Source organism: Lipotes vexillifer, unplaced genomic scaffold (genome assembly GCF_000442215.2).
Source record: "Lipotes vexillifer unplaced genomic scaffold, Lipotes_vexillifer_v1.1 scaffold1466, whole genome shotgun sequence".
Lineage (NCBI taxonomy): Eukaryota > Metazoa > Chordata > Mammalia > Artiodactyla > Lipotidae > Lipotes > Lipotes vexillifer.
Window position 1 is genome coordinate 54,165 of NW_006796989.1, and position 25,596 is coordinate 79,760.

The 25,596-nt window shown below is 38.2% G+C and overlaps 1 protein-coding gene across 1 annotated transcript in view; it reads right to left on the reverse strand.

Annotated features, from left to right (window-relative positions):
- The window catches only part of EPB41L5 (erythrocyte membrane protein band 4.1 like 5), a 60,491-nt gene that overhangs the window by 24,818 nt on the left and 10,077 nt on the right, over nt 1–25,596 (reverse strand). Inside the window, 5 exon segments of the mRNA XM_007469134.1 lie at nt 8–28; nt 191–235; nt 1,195–1,273; nt 2,247–2,289; nt 21,816–21,920. Of these exon segments, the coding sequence (XP_007469196.1) occupies nt 8–28; nt 191–235; nt 1,195–1,273; nt 2,247–2,289; nt 21,816–21,920 (293 nt within the window).

The following is a 25,596-nucleotide window of genomic DNA, read 5'->3' on the forward strand; positions in this document are numbered from 1 at the left end:
AACCGCTGTATCAAAAGGACACTCCAATCTGAGAGCAGAACACAAATGTGTTAAACACGCCAATGTCATGACCTTTGTTTTATGATAAATGGAAATAAGACACACTTTGACCATTTCTTTTTCATAATTAACTAAGAACTTATTTTTCAACTACTCAAGAAAATGTGGTTTACCTTAAACTAATACTCACTTTCCACTGAGAATATCTTGTTTTAATTGAAGAACAAATAAGTACCTAAGAAAAATAAAAGGCACAAATTTAACTAAACAGATCAATCTACCATGAAAAATAATCCTGCTCTTCTAATCTGAGAAGAAACATTCTTAATTACAAAACTTTACCCACAATAAAGTCTGTAAAGGAAAAAAGAATATGAAACATGGGGCACTCAGTGTCAGGAGGATGGGCCAGAGTACAGGGTAGCCCCTCAAAAGAAAAGGTTTAGCAAATTACTGGGAATGAGCTCTGTGGTCTGCTTCACCTTCACTGTGACGACACAGCCCCTCATACGTAAAACGATATGGCAATGTACGCATAGGTAAGAGCTCTAACCTTGTCCACTAGCAGAGTGTTCAAGAGGAACGCCTTCTAAAGGGACTCAGCAATTCAATTTTTTACTTAATAAAAATAGTATGTGTGCATGGTCATAGATATGCAATACAGAGTCCATGAATAAATACTGAGGCAAGACAAAATAAAAATAAATGTTTGTAACTTACTTAAAGTTACTGAAAACTATTCAAGCAAAATCAGGATTCAACATTTTTCAATAATCAATGGCATTTCAATAAAGAAAGTCAGGAGCCAACTTGAAACAACTCTCAGTGGCCGAAAATAGATCATTTTGAACATCAACAGACACAATATGATAATGTACTGAAGCACATCAGTCCTACTTAAAATTCATGAGTTGATAACGATACTTAAAAACAGAACTCACTGGTTACCTTTGCTTGATGCTAGAGAACCAACTGTTTGTTTTGAAAACTGGTAAGTAAATGAAAACATTCTACACTTAAAAAAATACTGCCCCAAATGAAATTATCTTGTCTGGTATCTTGTTACCAGGGGCAAAGTATCCATTTCACTAGCTGCCTGTACACTGGAAGGAACTGTAAAGGCAACCTCCCGACACCTTTAGCCAGCCTGACCAAAACTTTACGCTTGCACACAGCTCCAGACATTGGGCTTACCGGGTTCGTTCTTCACGAAGATTATTTGGTTCTGAGGAATAAAACTTAACTCGAAGATGCAGACAATAGGGTGAACCAACTGCCATTAAAAGAAAAAAAAGGGAGTGTAACTTTTTCAATATGGTTACTTAAATAAGTAAGAATTTTCAGTCAGTAAATCTGTCAAAAATCTACTGAAGTGGACAGAAGATAACAGAATATTGTGGCAATAATTCAGGTTCCACTGTGGGCTCAATGAAGCCTAACACAATCAACAGATGTTGTAAACGTACCAACCATCATGTAGCAGTGTCACATCATATCTGCCCTCCCAGGAACAGACAGCTCCAGATTAAGTCTAATAGTTCAGGGCCAAATACGCTGAATGAAAAAGTCTTGACTATGCACTCTGACAGCCCTAAAAACCTGCCGAGCTCTGTTTCTCGAGAGCAAGCAGGAACGCCTGTTATTAACTGCGCGTGGCAAATCAGCCCACATCCTTTCCAATCCACTTCACCAACCTCTACATTCTCAGAAGTCCCATTACTTTGTAAAAAGAGTTGAGGTGCCCTAAAAATCTCTGTTACTACAGAAAACATGATGGATTATGGACTGGACACTGGTATTTTCCCCTGACTATCGCTAGGAACAATACTGACATTTTATGTGAATGACTTCTTTTCATTATTCTTAGTTAAAAAAAAAAAAAAGTTACAGCCTTAAATTCTCAAAATATTTTCTAGAGCAGGGCAGACACCAAACAGAAAAATTCCAATATAAGTAATTACTAAAGAAAAGCTAAGCATCTCATGGGAACTCACATCTCATTTCCAAACTGCAAGCCTTTCTCCTGGAAACAAACTGTAAGGCACTTGAATCTAGATTACCATCAACCCTATATAATTTACGGGGTGGGTCAGTATATTGGATTGAAATTATTTTTAGAAAGTGGAGATGCTAAGAAACTCATTAGAAACATGATTTCTTATGTCCCTACTACGAGAAATCAGTTTCTAATATACAATTATATATAATTCGATTTCCAATTTTTTCACAATTTTTTCAACACTTACTTTTTACTTGCTTTTTGATGCTTTTTGTACCATCCAACCAATGCTGAAAACAAAAACAAAAAGTTAGCTCTTAAGCAGATGAGAGAACTTAACATTTTAATTACGAAAAGTTAATTTTCATCATGCTTTTGCTGATAACGATACGGAAATATTTCACAAGAGAAAAACAAATGTGAGACTGAAAACTGGAGAGCAGGGGAGTGTTAATCTGGCCAGAATCCACAGCAAGCTTATGACACATATGTACAACAACAACAAAAAACCCTAAAACCAGGTATATGACTTCTTAAACCATTTCCTCTGCTCTCTCAGTAACAAGGATGATATTCTAAATTTTGCCCTCAGTTTTTCTCACTGTTCCCCAAAAGATGACTCTTTCAAAACTGATAAAATTAGAAGAAAAGTATCCTCATATTCTAGTACTTGGTTCATTCCTGTAATAAAAATGTGAGATTTATTAACAGATCATAACCACAAATTAGGTGAAATAACAATGTCACTTATGTTTTACAAAATAGGTACTACTCAGAGTAGTAGTCTCTGAAAGAGCTTACACAATAAAATTAGATCTCTCTCATAACTAAGGCCCTGTCTATTAAATAAGCAGTCTTTGCTCCTTTGCTTACAAATAAAAAAAGGTAACATTGTGATTAGCAGACTTATGGTTTCAACAGTAACAGCCTTTTCTGACTTCTGTAACCTCTTCACTCTGAAATGCCCAAAACACAAACAGACCTAAGAACTGATTCCAGAGACCTGCACTGATAAACCACTCCCAGCTCACTTCTCACTATTAATCTCTTTACACCAAGTCCTAACAGGGACAGGACGCACTCATCGCACTAGGATACACATGACTGTGTTCTCTTCAGCATGCTTACAATTCCAAGCACCCTAAACCAAAGGAGTGCTCTTGTGCTACAGCTCACAGAGCTAAGGAATCCAGTCTCAGAAACCCAGACAGGCAAAGTGTGGGTAAACAAGGCTGCATTGTTAACAGACTTGTAACCATTTGCTTTTCTTGCCAATTATTTGCCTAGCCTCTTCTCTCCATTCTCTGCCAAGATCCAAAAGTGAAATTCACAGAACTACCAGTGTGCCAGCAAAGTACCTCTGCGTGTGGACACAAGATGGTCTCAGTAAACATTTCCAAAGGCAATTAAATACAGTGCAGTATCTCCTCTGGATTCCAAGTGTGCAGGCTACTTAGTCAGCCATCTCTCATCTTTCAATAAATGCAGTCGGACATCTACTTTTAAGCATATTTTAATCTGGCAACTGTTCAGTTTTACACATCTTTCCATTAATACAATGTTTGGCCAGACACCAGGCAGAACATAATTCAATCTATCAGCTGAAAAGAGTTCAACTAGGACAGTGAAAAGTTCACCCATCATGGCCAAGCCCAGGAATCTACTATACAAAAACCCCAGACTTAGTTGTGCAAAATAGCTACTACAGCCTAATGCCAACCACACACTGGGTATGAGATAAATTTTGCTTATATGCCCTAGATTGTTTTCTCCCCACAACCATGGATCTGGGAGTTACCCTATCTTCAGGCTTCATCTATTATACTGCAGTGAATTCGGAAGTGAATGCTGGTCACCCAGGCATCTCATGCAGCCACAGTTAGGGAGACTCTCATTCACCATAATGAACAGAAATGAGCACACACCTTCCAAGAGGCAATCTGACTATGCCTTCAAAATAACTATGTGCCTTTGACTCAGCAGTTCTGCATCTAGAAACCATTATGGATGATTTAACCCACATGGAATTATATCAGGGAAAAGAAAGAAATCTGTATATCCAGCAATAGTGAACTGGTTAAATAAAGTATTTCAACATTATACAACTGTGCAACAATGAAAAATCATGAAAGTAAAAGTATTTAAGAATCTGGAAAATTATTTATAGTATACTGTTAAAATTGTTTTTTTGTTTTTGGGGGGTTCTCTTTCTTATTTTTTAAATTTTTTGGCTGCATTGGGTCTTCGTTGCTGCGCACAGGCTTTCTGTAGTTGTGGTGAGCGGGGGCTACTCTTCATTGCAGTGCGAGGGCTTCTCATTGCGGTGGCTTCTCTTGTTGTGGAGCATGGGCTCTAGGTGCACGGGCTTCGGTAGTTGTGGCGCACGTGCTCAGTAGTTGTGGCTCGTCAGCTTAGTTGCTCCGTGGCATGTGGGATCTTCCCGGACCAGGCCTCGAAACTGTGTCCCCTTCACGGGCAGGTGGATTCCTAACCACTGCGCCACCAGGGAAATCCCATTAAAATTGTTAAAGGCAAATTACAACATATTATAAATTGTTTTTTCAAAATGTACAAACTTGTACATTTTCATCCTTGAACAAAGGGGCTGAACTTTGCAGGTCCACTGATATGTGGATTTTTTTCACTAAAACACGCACTACAGCACCACACAATCCTCAGTTGGTTGAATTCACAGATGCAGAACCTCAGATACAGAAGGCCAACTATAGAAGTTATACGCTGATTTTCAACTGCACCCCTAACCCCACACTGGTCATGGGTCCACTGTATATATAAACATGTCTTTTGGGCTTCCCTGGTGGCGCAGTGGTTAAGAATCCGCCTGACAATGCAGGGGACACGGGTTCAAGCCCTGGCCCAGGAAGATCCCACATGCCATGGAGCAACTAAGCCCATGCGCCACAACTACTGAGCCTGCGTGCTACAACTACTGAGCCCAGGCGCCTGGAGCCCGTGCTCCGCAACAAGAGAAGCCATCACACCACACCAAAGAGTAGCCCCCGGCTTGCAACTAGAGAAAGCCCGCGCACAGCAATGAAGACCCAACACAGCCAAAAATTAATTAATTAATTAATTAATTTTTTAAAATGCCTTTTCTTTCAGACTAAGGCAATCTATAACAAAGCAGTAAGAGATGATACAGCTAGGTGGCTGAGACTGCTGGTGATCATTTTTCTTTGTGTTTTCCTGTACTTTCAACTTAGTCTACAACAAGCACACTCTTACTTAAAACAATAATCATGGACCCCCATATTTTAATATTTCATATTAGTAATATATTCATGTGGCTTAATTTTTTGGTAATATTAAAAGGTATATGGTCAACAGTCCCTCCAACCCCTGCAATACCGACTTCTATCATCATATGCACCACTCCCCACCCACCAAGATATTTACTGGTTTCTGATTCCTTCCAGAGTTTCTTCAAACAAAGAAAAGAAAAAACTTGTGTGTGTTGGTAAAGAGTAAAGAAATTAACAACGGGCTGAAAATCAACAGGCTAAATATAAATTTTGACAGAATAAATTTAAGGGATATTGAGAAGGAAACATTAATATAAGATAGACCAATACTATTTCAATAACAACTTAGTCTTTCTTAGACAGTCGTAACAAATTCCTTCCAGTTTAAGAACATTTAGGGCCAGTCTCATAAATGGAACTTTAATCTCTAGTTTGTGCCCTAATACTCTAAGAAGCACATTAAACATACAATCATCCTGGTGAGACAAAGGATCAGAGTTTTCTTCCAAGCAGGCATTTTAGTCTCTTTTCTACCTGCATGTAATAGCTTCTACACTCCGCACTCCCTTAAGACAACCCAAAACTCAGTTAAAGCATCAAGCACATTTTAAAGTAAAATTTAGGAGCTGGGGGAATTCCTGGTGACGTTCTGGGAAAGGTCTGAGTTCATGTTTGCATATCCTCTTGTCTGTTTTCTTTCATCTCCTCCACATTCCAAGCCCAGGGACTGGAAAATTCAGAGCTCAGAGACAGGCACTGATAGTATTTTCCTTGAATCTTTAGGAGTTGAGTTTAAATTACAGCAGAAGATAAAAGTGAGAGCATGCAGACAGACTCCTGGATGCACAGTGTGGAACTAATATGGCTCTCTTTCCTCATGGACATTAAAAAGGAAACAAACTCCCTTCTAATTTCCTAGTTTGGTTGATAAACTTAGAATTCAAAGGATATGGGAAGCTACATTTCTTTCCATCCTATTGAGCTAGGCATGAAAGAACAGTTACTTACTTGTGTGTCTTAAAATATACATAATAATCACAAACATAACAACAGGTATTACTAAAACAAAGAATCACCTAGGGAGCTTCCATAACACGAATAAACACACACCGTTAACCAGGCCCTATAGCCAGTCTGTAAACAGCTCTTCAAATGAATGATCCCTGACTTCTAATGCCCACATGACTCCACTGCTTCTGCTCAAAGAGCAAAGAGCTTATGGCAGACAAATGTTAACCATCTCTCCAAACAACTGCCTCTGCAAAAAATATTTCTCCGGTGAGGAGTAGAGGCTCATGCTCTGCATTAAAGGATTATTTTAAAGCAAATTTTAACACTTTAAACAATAAACAAATGTTAAAAATCAATGAATGCCATGAAAACAGAAGATCAATCTAACTGAAAACACTTCAATTTACTCTAGATTCCATTATAAATTCTACCCGGCTGATTACTTTTTTGGCGTTAAAAGTCTGTGTTATAAGACATTCTAAATGAAGCCTCAGATGAGCCATTAAAATATATTTTCCACTGTATCTTTCTGTGTATTATTAGTATACCTTCTTAGGACTCTTAAAAGTCAAATTTAAAATGGAAATGTAGATGAGTTAGGTAGGTTATACATTCACTCTCTGGAAATACAGCACATAATCTATTTTGGAAATACACTTTTTTGGAAAAAAAATACATGTGCAAATATATGTGCCTGTGTGCGTGTCACAATATAGAATACATACATATGTATATTTAACATATAGGTTATTTCTATATATTTTTCACTCCCCACTACTTTATCGACCCTATTGCTTGTGTTAAGTTCTCAGTAACAATCCAAAAATCCAAATCAGCTACCAACAGTGATCATTTCACCTCCTTCTTTCCAACGTTTATAACTCCTATAACTGCACTTGCCGTTATTTCTGTTATGAAATTTAACAGCAGTGGTAATAAGGGACATCTCTGTCTCCTGCCTGTCTGTAGTAGGAATGCTTCTGTTGTTTGTTTCTCTATTAATGTAAAGTTGTTTGTCTGTTGTACTTTAATCACCAAAAATCTGTACAGAAGTTGAGCAAAGCCCTTTAGCAACTACCAGGTCTGTTCTCACAGGTGCCGCCTGCTGGGCCACCTGTCTGCTGAACACCTACCATCACCCTGGAGATGGGCGCAGCTTCCAAAACTAGGCTAGATCTACGCAGGGAGAAGGGAGGTCAGTTTCATACAGGCCAAAGTCCATGAGGTTTATTCAAGGGGTTCTGGGGCCAGGAAGAAGGGGCTCCAAAGGTCACTGAACCCACACAAAAGGAAGTCGAGAGTGGAGTATTATCTGCCCAACCTCAGATGAGGCAAACACAGCTCACCACATCACGCCCGCAGTGCCAGGAACAAGGACTGCCCCTTCCCCTGGCTCAGAGATCTAGGACCCGCCACAGAGGGTCCACTGTTGCTGTCTCCAGCTGTGCACTTGCACAGTATTTCCCCAGTGTTCCACCAGACGACTAAAATGTTGTCTACCTCTCAGCTTTGGATTCAACATCTCCATTTCCATCTGCACTCAGTGCTGTCTAAACTAAATGCCATAAACTTCAAGTAATCAAGTTACTTCTCTTACTTTCTTCTGTGGTAGAGATCTGAGTGTCAATCTTTTCTGAATGTAGTTTCACTTAAGTGTATGATGAAGCAGTTAACAGCATAAATGAAGGGTTAGGTAGCCTGCTCAGAAGTGGCACACATCACACAGACTTATATTCTACTCCCGAGAGGAAGTCACGTGGTCAAAACCTAGCACCACCTAAGCAAGAAAGTATCATCCTCTTAGAGCAAAGGCAGGAGACAATCCCATGATATACAATACAACACCTGATGAGTTATAATGACTGATATTGAATCATCCATGCATTTCTGAGAATAAACTCCACCTGATCATAATGTAGTATTTATACTTTTAATAGGCTGCTAAACATAGTGTGCTGGTATTTTATTTAGGATTTTTTACATAAAGAACAAGGGAAGTTTAATATATCAATATATATACATATATATGTATATATATAAAACAAACCAATACAAGCTATCAAATTGATTTAAGGAAAAGGCAAAAAATAATTACTATTGTGTTTTTTCCTTCTTTTCCGAGTATTATGAGAAATGCTACCTATGTTTCCCTTTACTGAAAATAAGTGTCTACAATCTAGGTGACTCATTCTTTTTTAAAAACTTGATTGGGCCAGTTAAAATTCTAAGCTCTAAATATGAAGTTTGAGAAACTTCATTAACCAGAGGTCACAAACGTATAGATAGATCAGAGGATTAAATCTTGGCCAAAACATGTTTTGTTTGGTCCATACTATATTTTTCAAATTCTTAAAAAAAATTTTTATTATGAAATGTTCACAGGAAGCTACAAGAGGTCCATCTTCCCCTTCGTCCCCCAGTGCTTACATCTTACATAATTATAGTACAATATCAAAATCAGGAGACTCACATTGGTACAATGTGCATACACAGTCCTATGTCACTTTATCACACAGCTAGAGTCCTGAACTGATGCCACAACCAAGATAAACATTCCACTAGCACCAAGACGTCTCAGGTAATACTCCTCTATAGACACACCTCTCCCACCTTCAACATCCCTAAACCTCAGCAACCGTTAATTTGATCTCTCTCTCTCTAATTTTGTTGAGAGTGTTACGTAAATGGAAGTATACAGTATATATAACCTTTTGAGATTGGCTGTTTTTATTCAACATAATGCCCTTGAAACCCAACCAAGTTGTGTGTGTCAACAGATTTTTGTTTTCTATTGCTGAGTAGTATTCCAAGGTATGAATGTGTCACAGTTGGTTTAATCATTAACCTACTGTAGGACACTGGTTTTTTTCAAGTTTTTTGCTATTACTAATAAAGTCACAAACAATCATGCACAGGTTTTTGCGAAGACATAAGTCTTCATTTCTCTAGGATAAATGACCATATATACAATTGCTGAGTCACATGCAAATGTAAGTTTGGCTTTTTTAAGAAGCTGCCAGACTATTTTCCATGGCAGCTGAACCGTTCTGACGCTCCCCAAAGCAGTGTATGAGAGATCCAGTTGCCCCACATCCTCCCCAGCATTTGGAGTTGTCACCATGTTTTATTTCAGCTGTTCTCACAGGTGTATAGTGATGACAGCTTACCAAGATTTATTTTGCATTTCCCTGATGTCTAGGGATGTTGAACTTTTTTGTGTGTGTTTACTTGCCATCTGTATATCCTCTTTGGTGAATTGTCTCTTCATGTCTTTGGTTCACTTTTCTAACTGGATTGTTTGTTTTCTAAATGTTGAGTTTAGGAGTTCTTTATATACACTAGATATGAGTTCTTTGTCAGATATGTGGTTTGCGAATATTTTCTCCCCATCTATAGCTTGGCTTTTCATCCTTTTAAGAGGGTCTTTCCCAGAGCAAAACGTTGTAATTTTTATAAAATTCATCTTACCGGTTTTTAAAAAATGGATCATGTTTTTGGTGTCATGTCTCATAAATCTTTTCCAATCCTAGGTCTCAAAGATTTTCTGCTGTGTATTTCTAAGTTTATAGTTTTACATCTTATGTTTACATACACTATCTAATTTTGAGTTAATTTTTGTACAGGTATGAGGTTTAGGCCAGGGTTCATTTTTTCACCTGATATCCAGTCGATCCAGCACCATTATTAACACTACTCTTCTTTCACTGAACTTCTCTGGCATCTTTGTCAAAAATCAGCTGGCCACAGCCACGCACAGCTTCTTCTGAGCTCCCCATTTTGTGCCACTGATCTGCGTTGTCTGAGGTTCTGCCAACGCCATGCGGTCCTGTTTACGGCAGTTGTAACTCTTCAAGTTGAGCAGAGCAAGTACTCTCACTATTTTTCTTTTTCGAAATTGTTTTTTAGCTATTCTAGAGCCTCTGCCTTTCCATATAAGCTTTAAAATAATTTTGTCTATATCTACAAAGGATTTTCTGGAATTCTGATACAAACTGCATTAAATTTGTATATTAATTAGGGAAGAACAGATTACTTTGCTGAGTCTTCTAATCCATGCACACAGCATGTCTCTCAATTTATTTAGCTCTTTTTTGATTTCTTCCATCAGCCACTCTCGTTTTTAAAATTTAACCACTGTTTTTAAAAAATGAAAGATTTATTCTAAAGATCTGGATTTCCAGCTTCTCTTGAAATACGTGAAGATCCAGCAATGCTATCTGGCAACAAATGGCTAGAGCTAGGTGGTACCTGCCCCTCTGCCTCCTTTTTGCGGGCAAAAGTGATATGCTCCCTACTTCACCACAATTCCTCTACCAATCAACGCGTCAGCTACAATTTATCACGGTGCTGTCTTTTTCTGTCTCTGTATCTACCAAAAATGAGAAAAGAAACCATACCAAGCATGTAGTATGACTCAAAAAAAGAGAAAAATCATACTTCTTCTTGGAAATAAATAACAATCCCATGTCTTTAATATGCATGCCATCTCGCTTCCCTTTTGTTCTCCTGATTCCTGTAGCTTTTTGATTTTAAGACTGAATATTATTCCTTCAAAATAAATCATACAGGGCTTCCCTGGTGGCGCAGTGGTTGAGAGTCCGCCTGCTGATGCAGGGGACACGGGTTCGTGCCCCGTTCCAGGAGGATCCCGCATGCCGCAGAGCGGCTGGGCTCGTGGGCTATGGCTGCTGAGCCTGCGCGTCCAGAGCCTGTGCTCCGCAGCGGGAGAGGCCACAGCGCGGAGAGGCCCGCATACCACAAAAAAACAAAACCAAAAACAAAATAAATCACACATGTTCTCTAGCAAATCGTTATAGTTAATTCCAATTAACAATTTTGCAAATTCTTACTGTACTAACCTAAAACCACACAGTATCAAAAGAAGAATTCCTTCTTGCCTGGCTTAAGATATATTACTTCCATGCTAGAAAGTTCTATTGTACAAGAAAATTACCCCAAATCATCCTTTTTTAAAAAACCATTGATGTATACAGTTCTGCTGCCATAAGGCAACTCTTTACACATCCTGTTATTTTTATGACAGAGAGTTTCCCAGAATCCTTCATCAAGAAGGAAGGATTCATTAAATTACCATAAAGTTTTTTGCAGAGTCATACAATGAGATTTAATAACAAGGTTTCACCAACAGTATAAAAGATAATAAATTTTCAAAAACAATATTATCATAAAGACTTGAAGAAAAAGCATGCAAATGAATACCATCATCTGTTCTTCCTTAAGCCACAGGTTGTTTATTTGCTAATGAAGAGTTATTACTAAATAAGAGTCCATAGGTGGGCTTCTGGAATACCTGAATTACCTATACATGTGCACAGAATGTTATATGTACGTGCCTTTTTCTAGGGAAAGCATCCATAGATTTTGTCATCGTAACTCAAGGTTTAAGATCATCACTGGACTATATAAAATGATACTAAATTAAGTTTAGATTTGAAAATAGAAACAGGGCAGTATTGTGCAGTCAACTAAAAACAAGGGTAACCATAAATCCTAGTATGCCAGAATAATCCTGGTTTTAGGCCTACTATCCCAACCTCTCCATCCAGTAAGTCCACCTCTGGCACTCTACACTGGCCCGGTTTAAAAAGTGAAGAAACAAACAGAAAATCTGAATATAACTGTAACAAGTAAAGAGACTGAGTCACTAATCAAAAAACTTCCCAGAAAAGCCCAGGCCCCATATGGCTTCACTGGTGAATTCTACCAAGTGTTGAAATAAGAATGAACACCAGTCCTTCGTGAGAGCTTCCAAAAAATAGATGAGAGAAGACTTTCCAATTCATCCTGACTGAAACCAGACAAAGATATCGCAAGGGGGAAAAAACAAAAAAAAACTATAGACCAATGTTCCTTATGAATATGGACTTCAAAATCCTCAACAAAATCAAATCAAGCAACATATATAAAGGATTATATGCCATGACCAAGTGAAATTTATCCCAGAAATGCAAGAAAGGTTAAACACACCAACAAAAATGTCAGTGTAATACATCATATTAATAGAACACAGGAAATATACCATACGATCTCAATAGATGCAGAAAAAGCATTTAACAAAACCCAACACCCTTTCTCGATAAAAACGTGCAAATAGGAATAGAAGAGACCTTCTTCAAAATGATAAAGGGCACCTATAAAACTCCCACAGGTAACATCATACTTGATGGTGAAAGACTTAATGCTTTTCCCCTAAGATCAAGAATAAGACTAGAATGTCCACCTTTACCACTTCTATTCAACATTTTGGTAAAGGTTCTAGACAGGGCACTTAGGCAAGAAAAAGAGATAAAAGAAAATGAAATAAAAGGCATTCAGATTCAAAAGGAAGAAGTAAAACTATCTCTTTTTGCCGATGACATGATCTTATATATAAAACACATAAAAACTAATACATAAGTTCAGCAAGGCTGCAAGATACAAGATACATATGTGAAAATGAATTCTATATACTAGAATCCAAACAAAATACAAAAATGATATCAAGAAAATCACATATTACAATAGCATCAAAGGAATAAAACGCTAAGAGTAAGTTTAACCAAGAAGGTGAAAGACATGTAAAATGAAATTATAAAACACTGTTTTAAGAAATATAAAGACCTAATACACGGAAAGACATTCCGTGGTCATGTATAATACTTAACATTGTTAAGATGATGATACTTCCCAAATGGATATACAGATTCAATGCAACTCTGGTCAAAACTCCAATTGCCTGATTCACAGAAAGACAGACAAGATGAAAAGGCAGAGGGCTATGTACCAGATGAAGGAACAAGATAAAACCCCAGGAAAACAACTAACTGAAGTGGAGATAGGCAACCTTCCAGAAAAAGAATAAAGAATAATGATAGCGAAGAGGATCCAGGACCTCGGAAAAAGAATGGAGGCAAAGATCGAGAAGATGCAAGAAATGTTTAACAAAGACCTAGAAGAATTAAGGAACAAACAAACAGAGATGAACAATACAATAACTGAAATGAAAACTACACTAGAAGAAATCAATAGCAGAATAACTGAGGCAAAAGAACAGATAAGTGACCTGGAAGACAGAATGGTGGAATTCACTGCTGCAGAACAGAATAAAGAAAAAAGAATGAAAAGAAATGAAGACAGCCTAAGAGACCTCTGGGACAACATTAAATGCAACAACATTCACATTACAGGGATCCCAGAAGGGGAAGAGAGAGAGAAAGGACCCCAGAAAATATGTGAAGAGACTATAGTCGAAAACTTCCCTAACATGGGAAAGGAAACAGCCATCCAAGTCCAGGAAATGCAGAGTCCCATATGGGGTAAACCCAAGGAGAAACACGCCGAGACACACAGTAATCAAACTGGCAAAAATTAAAGACGAAGAAAAATTACTGAAAGCAGCAAGGGAAAAACCACAAGTAACATACAAGGGAACTCCCATAAGGTTAACAGCTGATTTCTCAGCAGAAACTCTACAAGCCAGAAGGGAGTGGCATGATATACTTAAAGTGATGAAAGAGAAGAACCTACAACCAAGATTACTCCACCCAGCAAGGATCTCATTCAGATTCCATGGAGAAATCAAAAGCTTTACAGACAAGCAAAAGCTAAGAGAATTCAGCACCACCAAACCAGCTGTACAACAAATGCTAAAGGAACTTCTCTAAGTGGGAAACACAAGAGAAGAAAAGGACCTACAAAAACAAACCCAAAACAGTTAAGAAAATGGTAATAGGAACATACATATTGATAATTACCTTAAACATGAACTGATTAAATGCTCCAACAAAAAGACACTGACTTGCTGACTGGATACAAAAACAAGAGCCATATAAATGCTGCCTACAAGCGACCCACTTCAGACCTAGGGACACATAAAGACTGAAAGTGAGGGGATGGAAAAAGACATTCCATGCAAATGGAAATCAAAAGAAAGCTGGAGCAGCAATACTCATATCAGATAAAATAGATTTTAAAATAAAGAATGTTACAAAACACAAGGAGGACACTACATAATGATCAAGGGATCAATCCAAGAAGAAGATATAACAATTATAAATACATACGCACCCAACATAGGAGCACCTCAATACATAAGGCAACTGCTAACAGCTATAAAAGAGGGAATCGACAGTAACACAATAATAGTGGAGAACTTTAATACCTCACTTACACCAATAAACAGATCATCCAAACAGAAAATTAATATGGAAACACAAGCTATAAATGACACAACAGACCAGAAAGATTTAATTGATATTTATAGGACATTCCATCCAAAAATGGCAGGTTACACTTTCTTCCCAAGTGCACATGGAACATTCTCCAGGATAGATCACATCTTGGGTCACAGATCAAGCCTCAGTAAATTTAAGAAAATTGAAATCATATCAAGCATCTTTTCTGACCACAATGCTATGAGATTAAAAATGAATTACAGGAAAAAAAAAGTAAAAGCCACACACATGGAGTCTAAACAATACTTTACTAAACACATGGAGTCTAAACAATACTTTACTAAATAACCAAGAGATCACTGAAGAAATCAAAGAGGAAATCAAAAAATACCTAGAGACAAATGACAATGAAAACACGACGACCAAAACCTATGAGATGCAGCAAAAGCAGTTCTAAGAGGGAAGTTTATAGCAATATAATCCTACCTCAAGAAACGAGAAAAATCTCAAATAAACAATCTAACCTTACACCTAAAGGAACTAGAGAAAGAACAAACCCAAAGTTCACAGAATGAAAGAAATCATAAAGATCAGATTGGAAATAAATGAAATAGAAACAAAGAAAACAACAGCAAAGATCAATAAAACTAAAAGCTGGTTCTTTGAGAAGACAAACAAAATTGATAAACCATTAGCCAAACTCATCAAGAAAAAGAGGGAGAGGACTCAAATCCTTAAAATTAGAAATGAAAAAGGAGAAGTTAAAACAGACACCGCAGAAATAAGAGACTACTACAATCAACTCTATGCCAAAAAAATGGACAACCTGGAAGAAATGGACAAATTCTTAGAAAGGTATAACTTTCCGAGGCTGAACCAGGAAGAAATAGAAAATATGAACAGACCAATCACAAGTAATGAAATTGAAACTGTGATTAAAAATCTTCCAAGAAACAAAAGTCCAGGACCAGATGGCTTCTTCACAGGCGAATTCTACCAAACATTTAGAGAAGAGCTAACACCCATACTTCTCAAACTCTTCCAAAAAACTGCAGAGGAACAAACACTCCCAAACTCATTCTATGAGGCCACCATCACCCTGATACCAAAACCAAACAAAGATACTACAAAAAAAAGAAAATTAGAGACCAATATCACTGATGAACATAGATGCAAAAATCCTCAACAAAGTACTAGCAAACAGAATCCAACAACACATTAAAAAGATCATACACCATGATCAAGTGGGGTTTATCCCAGGGAAGCAAGGATTCTTCAGTATACGCAAATCAATCAACGTGATACACCATATTAACAAACTGAAGAAGAAAAACCGTATGATCATCTCAATAGATGCAGAGAAAGCTTTTGACAACATTCAACACCCACTTATGATAAAAACTCTCCAGAATGTGGGCACAGAGGGAACCTACCTCAACATAATAAAGGCCATATACGACAAACCCACAGCAAACATCATTCTCAATGGTGAAAAACTGAAAGCTTTTTCTCTAAGATCAGGAACAAGACAAGGATGTCCACTCTCACCACTCGTACTCAACATAGTTTTGGAAGTTCTAGCCATGGCAATCAGAGAAGAAAGAGAAATAAAAGGAATACAAATTGGAAAAGAAGAAGTAAAGCTGTTGCTGTTTGCAGATGACATGATACTTACTATACATAGAGAATCCTAAAGATGCCACCAGAAAACTACTAGGGCTAATCAATGAATTTGGTAAAGTTTCAGGATACAAAATTAATGCACAGAAATCTCTTGCATTCCTTTACACTAATGAAGAAAAATCTGAAAGAGAAATTAAGGAAACACTCCCATTTACCATCGCAACAAAAAGAAGAAAATACCTAGGAATAAACCTGCCTAGGGAGACAAAAGACCTGTATGCATAAAACTATAAGACACTGCTGAAAGAAATTAAAGATGATACCAACAGATGGAGAGATATACCATGTTCTTGGATTGGAAGAATCAATACTGTGAAAATGACTATACTACCCAAAGCAATCTACAGATTCAATGCAATCCCTATCAAATTACCAATGGCATTTTCTAGAGAACTAGAACAAAAAATCTTAAAATTCGTGTGGAGACACAAAAGGCCCCGAATAGCCAAAGCAGTCTTGAGGGAAAAAACAGAGCTGGAGGAATCAGACTCCCTGACTTCAGACTATACTACAAAGCTACAGTAATGAAGACAGTATGGCACTGGCAGAAAAACAGAAATATAGATCAATGGAACAAGATAGAAAGCCCAGAGATAAACCCACGCACTTATGGTCAAGTAATCTATGACAAAGGAGGCAAGGATATAAAATGGAGAAAAGACAGTCTCTTCAGTAAGTGGTGCTGGGAAAACTGGACAGATACATGCAAAAGAATGAAATTAGAACACTCCCTAACACCATACAGAAAAATAAACTCAAAATGGATTAGAGACCTAAATGTAAGACTGGACACTGTAAAACTGTTAGTGGAAAACATAGGAAGAACACTCTCTGACATAAATCACAGCAAGATCTTTTTTGATCCACCTCCTAGCGTAATGGAAATAAAAACAAAAATAAACAAATGGGACCTAAAGAAACTTCAAAGCTTTTGCACAGCAAAGGAAACCATAAACAAGACGAAAAGACAACCCTCAGAATGGGAGAAAATATTTGCAAACGCATCAACAGACAAAGGATTTATCTCCAAAATATATAAACAGCTCATGCAGCTCAATATTAAAAAAGCAAATAACCCAATCCAAAAATGGGCAGAAGACGTAGATAGATATTTCTCCAAAGAAGATATACAGATGGCCAAGAAGCACATGAAAAGCTGCTCAACATCACTAATTATTAGAGAAATGCAAATCAAAACTACAGTGAGGTATCACCTCACACCAGTTAGAATGGGCATCATCAGAAATCTACAAAGAAGAAATGCTGGAGAGGGTGTGGAGAAAAGGGAACCCTCTTGCACTGTTGGTGGGAATGTAAATTGATACAGCCACTATGGAGAACAGTATGGAGGGTCCTTAAAAAACTAAAAATAGAATTACCATACGATCCAGCAATCCCACTACTGGGCGTATACCCAGAGAAAACTATAATTCAAAAAGACACATGAACCCCAATGTTCATTGCAGCACTATTTCCAATAGCCAGGTCATGGAAGCAACCTAAATGCCTATCGACAGATGAATCGATAAAGAAGATGTGGTACATATATGTGATGGAATATTACTCAGCCATAAAAAGGAACGAAATTGGGTCATTTGTTGAGACATGGATGGATCTAGAGACTGTCATACAGAGTGAAGTAAGTCAGAAAGAGAAAAACAAACATCATATATTAATGCATGTATGTGGAACCTAGAAAAATGGTACAGATGAACAGGTTTGCAGGGCAGAAGTTGAGACACAGATGTAGAGAACAAACATATGGACACCAAGGGGGGAAAGCAGCAGGGGGTGGGGGTGGGGGTGTGATGAATTGGGCGATTGGGATTGAGATGTATACACTGATGTGTGTAAAAGTGATGACTAATAAGAAACCTGCTATATAAACAAACAAGCAAACAAACAACTCCAATTGCCTTCTTTGTAGAAACAGGCAAGCTGATCCTAAAATGTATACGGAAATATGAGTGACTCAGAACAGCCAAAACAATCTTAAAACAGAAGAATGAAATTGAAGGACTCATACTTTCCAATTTCAAACTTACTACAAAGTTAAAATAATCAAGACAATGTGGTGCTGGCATAAGGATCGACATATAGATGAATGGAACAGAACAAAGAACCCAGAAATAAACCTGTGTATCTACGCTCAACTGACTTTCAGTTAAGTGTGCCAAGACCATTCAATGGGGAAAGAATAATCTTTTCAACAAGCGGTGGTGCTAGGACCACTGGATATCCGCATGTAAAAGAATGAAGTTTGACCCCTACCTTACAGCATATACCAAAATTAACTCCAAACGGATAAAGAAGAAAACATGCCTAAATCTTTGTGACTATGGAATAGGCAATAGTTTAACTCTTACAACTCAACAATAAAAAGGAAATAACCCAATTTTAAAGTGGGTAAAGAATCTGAATAGCCACTTCTCCGAGGAAGGTATACAAATGGTCAATACACACATGAAAAGATGCTCACATCTTTTCCATTAGGGACGTGCAAATCAATACCACAATGAGACCACTTCATACCAACTAGTTAGAATCAAAAAGAAGGGGAAATGTTGTGTTAGTGAGGATATGCAGAAATTGGAACCCTTATACACTGCAGATAGGAATGTGGAATGGTGCCTTCACTATGGAAAACAGTTTGGCAGTTCCTCAAAAAGTTATACAAGAAAGTTACCTTATGACCCAGTAATTCTACTCCTAGATACAGACCCGGAAGAACTGAGAATTATGTTCAACGCAAAAACTTGTACACAAATGTTCACAGCAGCATTATTCATAATAGCTAAAAATGAATAAACTTAAATGTCTATCAGTGAATGAATAAAAATGTGGTATATCCCTACCGTGGAATATTACTCACCTATAAGGATCAAGCACTGACACGTACTACAACATGGAAGAACCTTAAAAACATCATGCCAAGTGCATTTCCAGACTCAAAGGCCACATATTACATAACTCCATTTGTATGAAATTCTCAAAACAGGCAAATCCATACAAACAAAAGATTAGCCTTTGCCAGGGGCTGTGGGGAGTAGGAATGGGGAGTGACTGGTAAATAGTGAGCCTCTGGCTATAAATGACACTCTAGGGACAAGTGGCACAACATGAATGGGGTCTGAGGATTAGATGGTGGTAATGTCACAATGATAACTTCCTGGTTTTGATGCCTGTATTGAGTTATGCAGGAGAACATGCTTGTTTGTAGGAAATTCAGGGGTAATGGGACATCCTATCTGCAACTGTCTCTCAAATGGTTCCAGAAAAAGAGCTATGGAAACCACTTAGTTTACATAGATGATCTTGGCCAAAAATCCACATGATCTATCACATTCATTACCTTCACCAACAAACCGAACTGTCGTAAAGCATCAATTTTGTTTAATTCTGGGGTTAAATCTGGCCACGCTCCGAATAACTGACACTCATCTCTATGTTCACTTATGTCACAAGACTGTTACGGAAGCAAGTGAGTCAGCACTTTAAGAATACCTAAAGTGCTATCTAGAGTTCATCTTCCATAGCTTTCATCCACCAATTATTGTTCTTCCAGCTCAATTCACAAAGAGTATTTTAGTGACAGCACAAGTAGAAACTGAAAAAAAAGTAAGACTATGTAAATTTAATCTTAAATGCCTAGATTTCTGAGCATTGGGAGGGAGAAACTAAAACTAAAAAAAGTAGGGATTACAAATTCTAATGCTGGCTTTACCAGACACTTGTTATGACCAGAAGAAGAGCACTATATGTGTATCAAATGAGAAGAAAAAATATGGGATCTAGTAATTCAGTAATTGCTGATATTAGCAAAGAATAAGTATTGCAACTTAGGAATGGCTGCATGTCTGTTTCTTTCCACAGTTACTTAAATACTTTAAGAAATGGAAAGAAAGTACCTGAAACGTAACATTGGCACACTTCTACCTCTTTTCCCTCACAACCCCTCAAAAAACAGGAGGCTGTGTGATTTCCCCCAAAATCATTTATTCTTTTCAGCTGGTTTTAAGACTTCAACTCCATCATTCTAGAGATGAGAGTTTAATGATATTCAACTCACCAGTTAACCAAGCCTTTATCAAACTAAGTAGCAGAGGAGAATTCAGTTCAGAAAATGGTCTTGTGGGCTGTTACCACATGCTGGGTAACAGAGGTTAACTAAGACTCATTCCCTGCCCTTAGGGGGTTTCCTCTAATAGACAAGAAATAAGGTTCAAAAGAAGAATGAAAGACATGCCTCCTATACTAAATCTATTAAGCAATCAGAACTCTGAAACTATGGAAAACAGCTTTTCAAAATTTTTCACGTTTATGGGTGCACACATATCCAGATTTTTTAAAAACAGAAAAATTCAATCATCCTGTTTTGTAACCCTTTTTATTTTTTCATCATTCATGTCAATTAGTATACTTAAAAGTAACTGTTTTTAATGAGTTGCAGGTATTCCACTGTAAGGATGTATCAAAATTTACCTAACCAATACCCTGTAGCTAAATGCTCATGCATGTTTTTTTTTTTTAATTGGGGATCAGGGGAAATCAAGAAAACAGCTGCAGCTAACACTATTAACAGCTGTACATTTAGCTAAGATGCTCTGTAAAACCATCCTAGGAGTTCATCTCCAAGACCTGTGGGTTTATAAAGTATCTTAACAGAGGTATTCCAGTTCATTTATCAATCATACCAAACGCCTCCCCCCCACCGAAAACTCACTCCAAAAGGAACTTGAGAACTCTTATTACGCAATATATTTGTCCCTATGGGTCGGGTCCTAAACACTGCAATTACTGTCACTAAACACACACACACACCATCACAAACTTCCAGAAAACAAGCCTTAAGGTCTTGATATCCTTCTCCCTGCTCCCTCCCTCTCCTGGCTACTGTGAATGCCCTACTCTAGGCCCTAATATTACTTTGATCCCCGAAGTGTGTGCACTGACTCTCCCTGACTTCGTTCTCTGCCCACTCCAAGCAATCCTACACAATATTCAGATGTAAAACTTCCTGAAGAAAAATATGACCTCCCTGCCTGAAAAATCCCTAATCCCAATTATTAGAGAATAGTGCCAATTTATTATTAACATTTTTGCTATTCAGTTTGGCCACGAATCCACCTTCCAATCTTAACTACTACTCTCTTGCAAATACCCTCCAGTCAAATCCTAGTAAAGTACTCAATTCTTTGAGAAGCCTCCAACTTCCTGCCCTATTACATATGCTGTTCTCTCATCTGAAATGCACACGTCAACGAACATCTAGATAATCAGAGATCTGGAAGGGATACCCTAGTCTACTCACCTTAATTTGCAAACTAGGAACTTCTGTCACTCATTCACCCAAGAGCCCAGAAACCTCCCATCCCCGCATCCTCAAGACACAGTGGTAACTCTAGTACACCCAAGACCAATCCACCGGTTGAGATTTCCAAGTCTCATCTGCAAAGATCACGGTCTAGCAATTTGGCTTAGGGCCAGAACTCATTTTTTTTTTTTTTAAAAAACAAGCACTTCAGGTTATTCTTAAGCAAGGGGTCAAAGCTTCAGGCCACAATAAGAAAAGCACAGGAAAAAAGAAGACACTGTGTATATGTATAGCCTTGTAGCACTTAGCACATCATCTGACAATTTTCATTTCTGTCCTCATTTTAGAGCCTCCAAAAAACAGATACTCACTGCTACTTGTGCCGAATCCATAAATCTCAGTCCAAAATAGTCGCTTTCAATAAGGTCCAAGTGGTACATAATCTGATCAAACAGCTCTTGTCCTTTGGCTTTTTTCTGAAATGGCAAGAAGATAAATCAGTAAGTGACTTATAAGATCAACAAGTCTGAACTGAAGATGGTTTTAATTACACAAGATCTTGCCGGTTATGGGCAAGATACCATGGTTTTCCAATAGGCCATTTAAGGCCAAAAGAGAATTTGTGATCTATTATGTGCTTTGCTGGATAGTGCCACTTCCTATCAACCAACAAATATTACTGTGTACCTAACACTGTGTGTAAGAAGAAACTCTTGCTTGCCAATTTTTAGGGTCCCTACTTTAAAGGAGCTTTATAATAACTGGAAAGAGAAAACAAGAAATCTTAGAACACTTAAGCACAAACCATGTGGAACTAACTATATCTGCCAGAGAAGAGAGAGTCACTGACACCAGAATCATCAGTGAAGGCCTGAAGATCGGTCTTAAACCGGAAAGAATGCAGGGTAGGAAATAGCAAAAGCAGAAATGGAAGGTGGGAGGGAAAACAGACAGCAAGAAAACTACTGATAAACTCAGGAGACACCAAACTGGAGGGAGTCAGGGTGATAACAAAGAAGCTTGCGCAGAAAAAGCAGGTCGCAGAGTGTGCTCTCAGGGCCCCTGAGGGATCCCCAGATGAAAGATCCACACGGTCCCAAGATTCTCCTCACATACCCTCAGTCAAAACAACATACTGCAACAGACTGAATGCAGGAGCAGATGAGAGAATCTAAGTACTGGTCTATTAAATCAAGCATTAAAGAGACTGGCAAAAGTGCATAAAATAATGCTACTCTTCTCACTAAATTCTTTTGTTGTTTAGTAAGAGTTATTTTTCATAAAAATGTTACTTCTGTTAACCTATAAGGGGTATATTATTGCTATTTTTAAATTAACCAGTAAAGTTTTTCTTTAATTTTTCAGGTTTTTTTGGGGGGTCACACCCCACGGCATGTGGGATCTCAATCCCCTGACCAGGGATCAAACCCGCGCCCCCTGCAATGGAAGCGCGAAGTCTTAACCACTGGACCACCAGGGAAGTCCCTAATTTTTCTGTTTTAATTTCTAATATGGTAACTATCCATAAATATAACCTTTTAAGTAAAAGCACTGTTGAGATCCTCAATTTTCATGTATGTTGTATCCATGCCCCTCCCCCTAGTTTTAAATTATTTAGAATATTTCCCATTAAAAAAAATGTAGATTTTTTTATTGAATAATCAATTTCTGCCTTTTAACTGACAACTTGATTATTTCAACTTATCCACAGCTTTTTCTGCAGTTTCTACATCCTTTCTATTTGGTAAACTGTCACCCCTTTATGAAGACAGAACTCTACCAGGGCCTCATGCCCCCGGCCTCCCCTCCACCCAATCCTCATCAGGTTTTATGGATACACTTCCTCTATTTTTCTTCTCTTTGGTCATGGCTAATTTTTTTTAAGACAACAACTTTACTTTGGTATTCAATCATTCTTTACATGACTTACACATGTACATTACACATACCTAGCAGCATCTGCTAGATTTCTCTACTCATTTGAGTTTTTCCTCAAGAAATGTTTCCCATGTGGGACTTTATATGTAATCTTCTATGTTTGAGAATATTTTAATCATGCTCTTATACTTGAATGACAGTTGGCTGGATATAAAATTCAAGGTTCAAAGTTACTTTCTGTCAATACTCTATTACTCAAAATACATTACTCTATCACTCAAAATATATTACTCTATCGTCCTCCTACAGTCTGTATTGTCACTGAAAAGTGTGATGTCAATTTCAGCTTCCCTCCCCCTACCCGCCCGCCGCACTGTGCAGCACGTGTGAGATCTTAGGGATCAAACCTGTGCCCCCTGCAGTGGAAGCTCAGAGTCTTAACCACTGGACCACCAGGGAAGTCCCTCATTCCTTTTTAAAGCTGAATAATATTCCACGGTACGTATACAGTCGGCCCTCCATACGGCAGGTTCCGTACCCTTGGATTCTGGTATCTGCAGCAGGTTCTGGAACCAATCCCCCATAGACCCCGAGGGACGACTGCGGGCCATTTTGTTTACTGACTCATCTGTTGATGAGCACTGGGCTGTTTCCCCCTGTTGGCTACTGTGAATAATACTGCTGTGAACAGTGGTTTACAAGTACCTGAGTCCCTGCTCTCCATTCTTTTGCGTATATACTTAGGAGTAGAAATACTGTAATTCCACGTTTAACTTTTTGAGAAACCGCCAAACAGTTTTCTGTAGTACCTGCACCATTTTACATTCCCACCAGCAATGTACAGGGTTCCACTTTTTCCACATCCTCACCAACACTTGTTATTTTCTGGATTTTCTTTTTTTGTGTTGGCAATAGCCAATCTAACGGGTGTAAAAGGGTATCTCATGTGGTTCTGATTTGCATTTCCCTAATGCCTACTGATGTTAAGCATACTTTCATGCACTTACTGGCCATTTGCTTATCTTCTTTGGAGAAATATTTATTCAAGTCCTTTTCCTATTTTTGATTTGACTCGCTTTTTTGTTGTTGAGTTGTAGAAGTTCTTTATATATTCTCCATATTAATCCATTATCAGATACACAATTTGCAAATATTTTCTCCCATTCTGTGGGTTGTCTTTTTACTCTCTTGATAGTGAGTGTCCTTTAATGCACAGAAGTTTTTAATTTTGATGAAGTCCAACTTATGTATTTTTTTTTGTGCTGCCTACATTTTATTGTCATATCCAAAAAAACATTGCCAGATCTAATGTCATGAAGATCTTCCCCTATGTTTTCTAAGAGTTTCATAGCTTTAGCTCTCACACTTAAAATTTTGTCATTCTGATTCTACACCCACTCTGATGTGTCCGTGTCTTCCTCACAACCAAGCAATTAACTCAGTTCTCCAACAAGACTGACTGCGTGTCAGACAAACTCAATTCTCACCTATCTCCCTGAAGAGAGCATCAGACTCCACCAGCTAAGAGCTCAGTCCCACAAGACTGCTCCCACTTCCGATGCCAATCGCAGGTCCAGATGGCTACTGGCTACCGACTTCCCATGACCCCCTCCTTGGCTTCAATTAACTTGCTAGAACAGTTCACAGAACTCAGGAAATCAGTTTACTCACTAGATTAACAGTTTATTACAAAGGATTATCAGCGGATACAAATTATCAGCCAGATGAGGAGATACACAGGGTGAGGTCCCAAACACAAGAGCTTCTGTCCCAGTGGAGTTTGGGACCCAGCACGTGGAAGTGTTCTGGTTCACCAACCCAGAAGTTCTCCAAATCTGTCCTTCTGGGTCTTTATGGAGGCCTCATTAAATAGGCATGACCAATTAAATCACTGGCCACTGGGGACTGAACTCAATCTCTGGCCCCTCTTCCCTCCCAGCTGGGGTGGGGCCGGGGGTGCCAGCTTCCAACCTCCTAATCACATGGTGAGTCGCCCCCGTCAACCAACCCCTATCAGTGGGTTACCTAGGGGCTTCGTTAACATAACAACAACACTTTTAGGGCTCTCCTGACTTAGAAAATTCCAAGGGCTTTAGGAGCTCTGTGCCAGAAACAGGACAAGGATCAAATATATGTTTATTATAAATCACAATACCACAGTCGTCTTTGATCCATTTTGAGTTAATGTTTGTATATGGTGTAACATAACAATCCAACTTCATTCTTTTGCATTCTTTTGCATTCTTTTCCCAGCACTATCTGTTGAAAAGACTC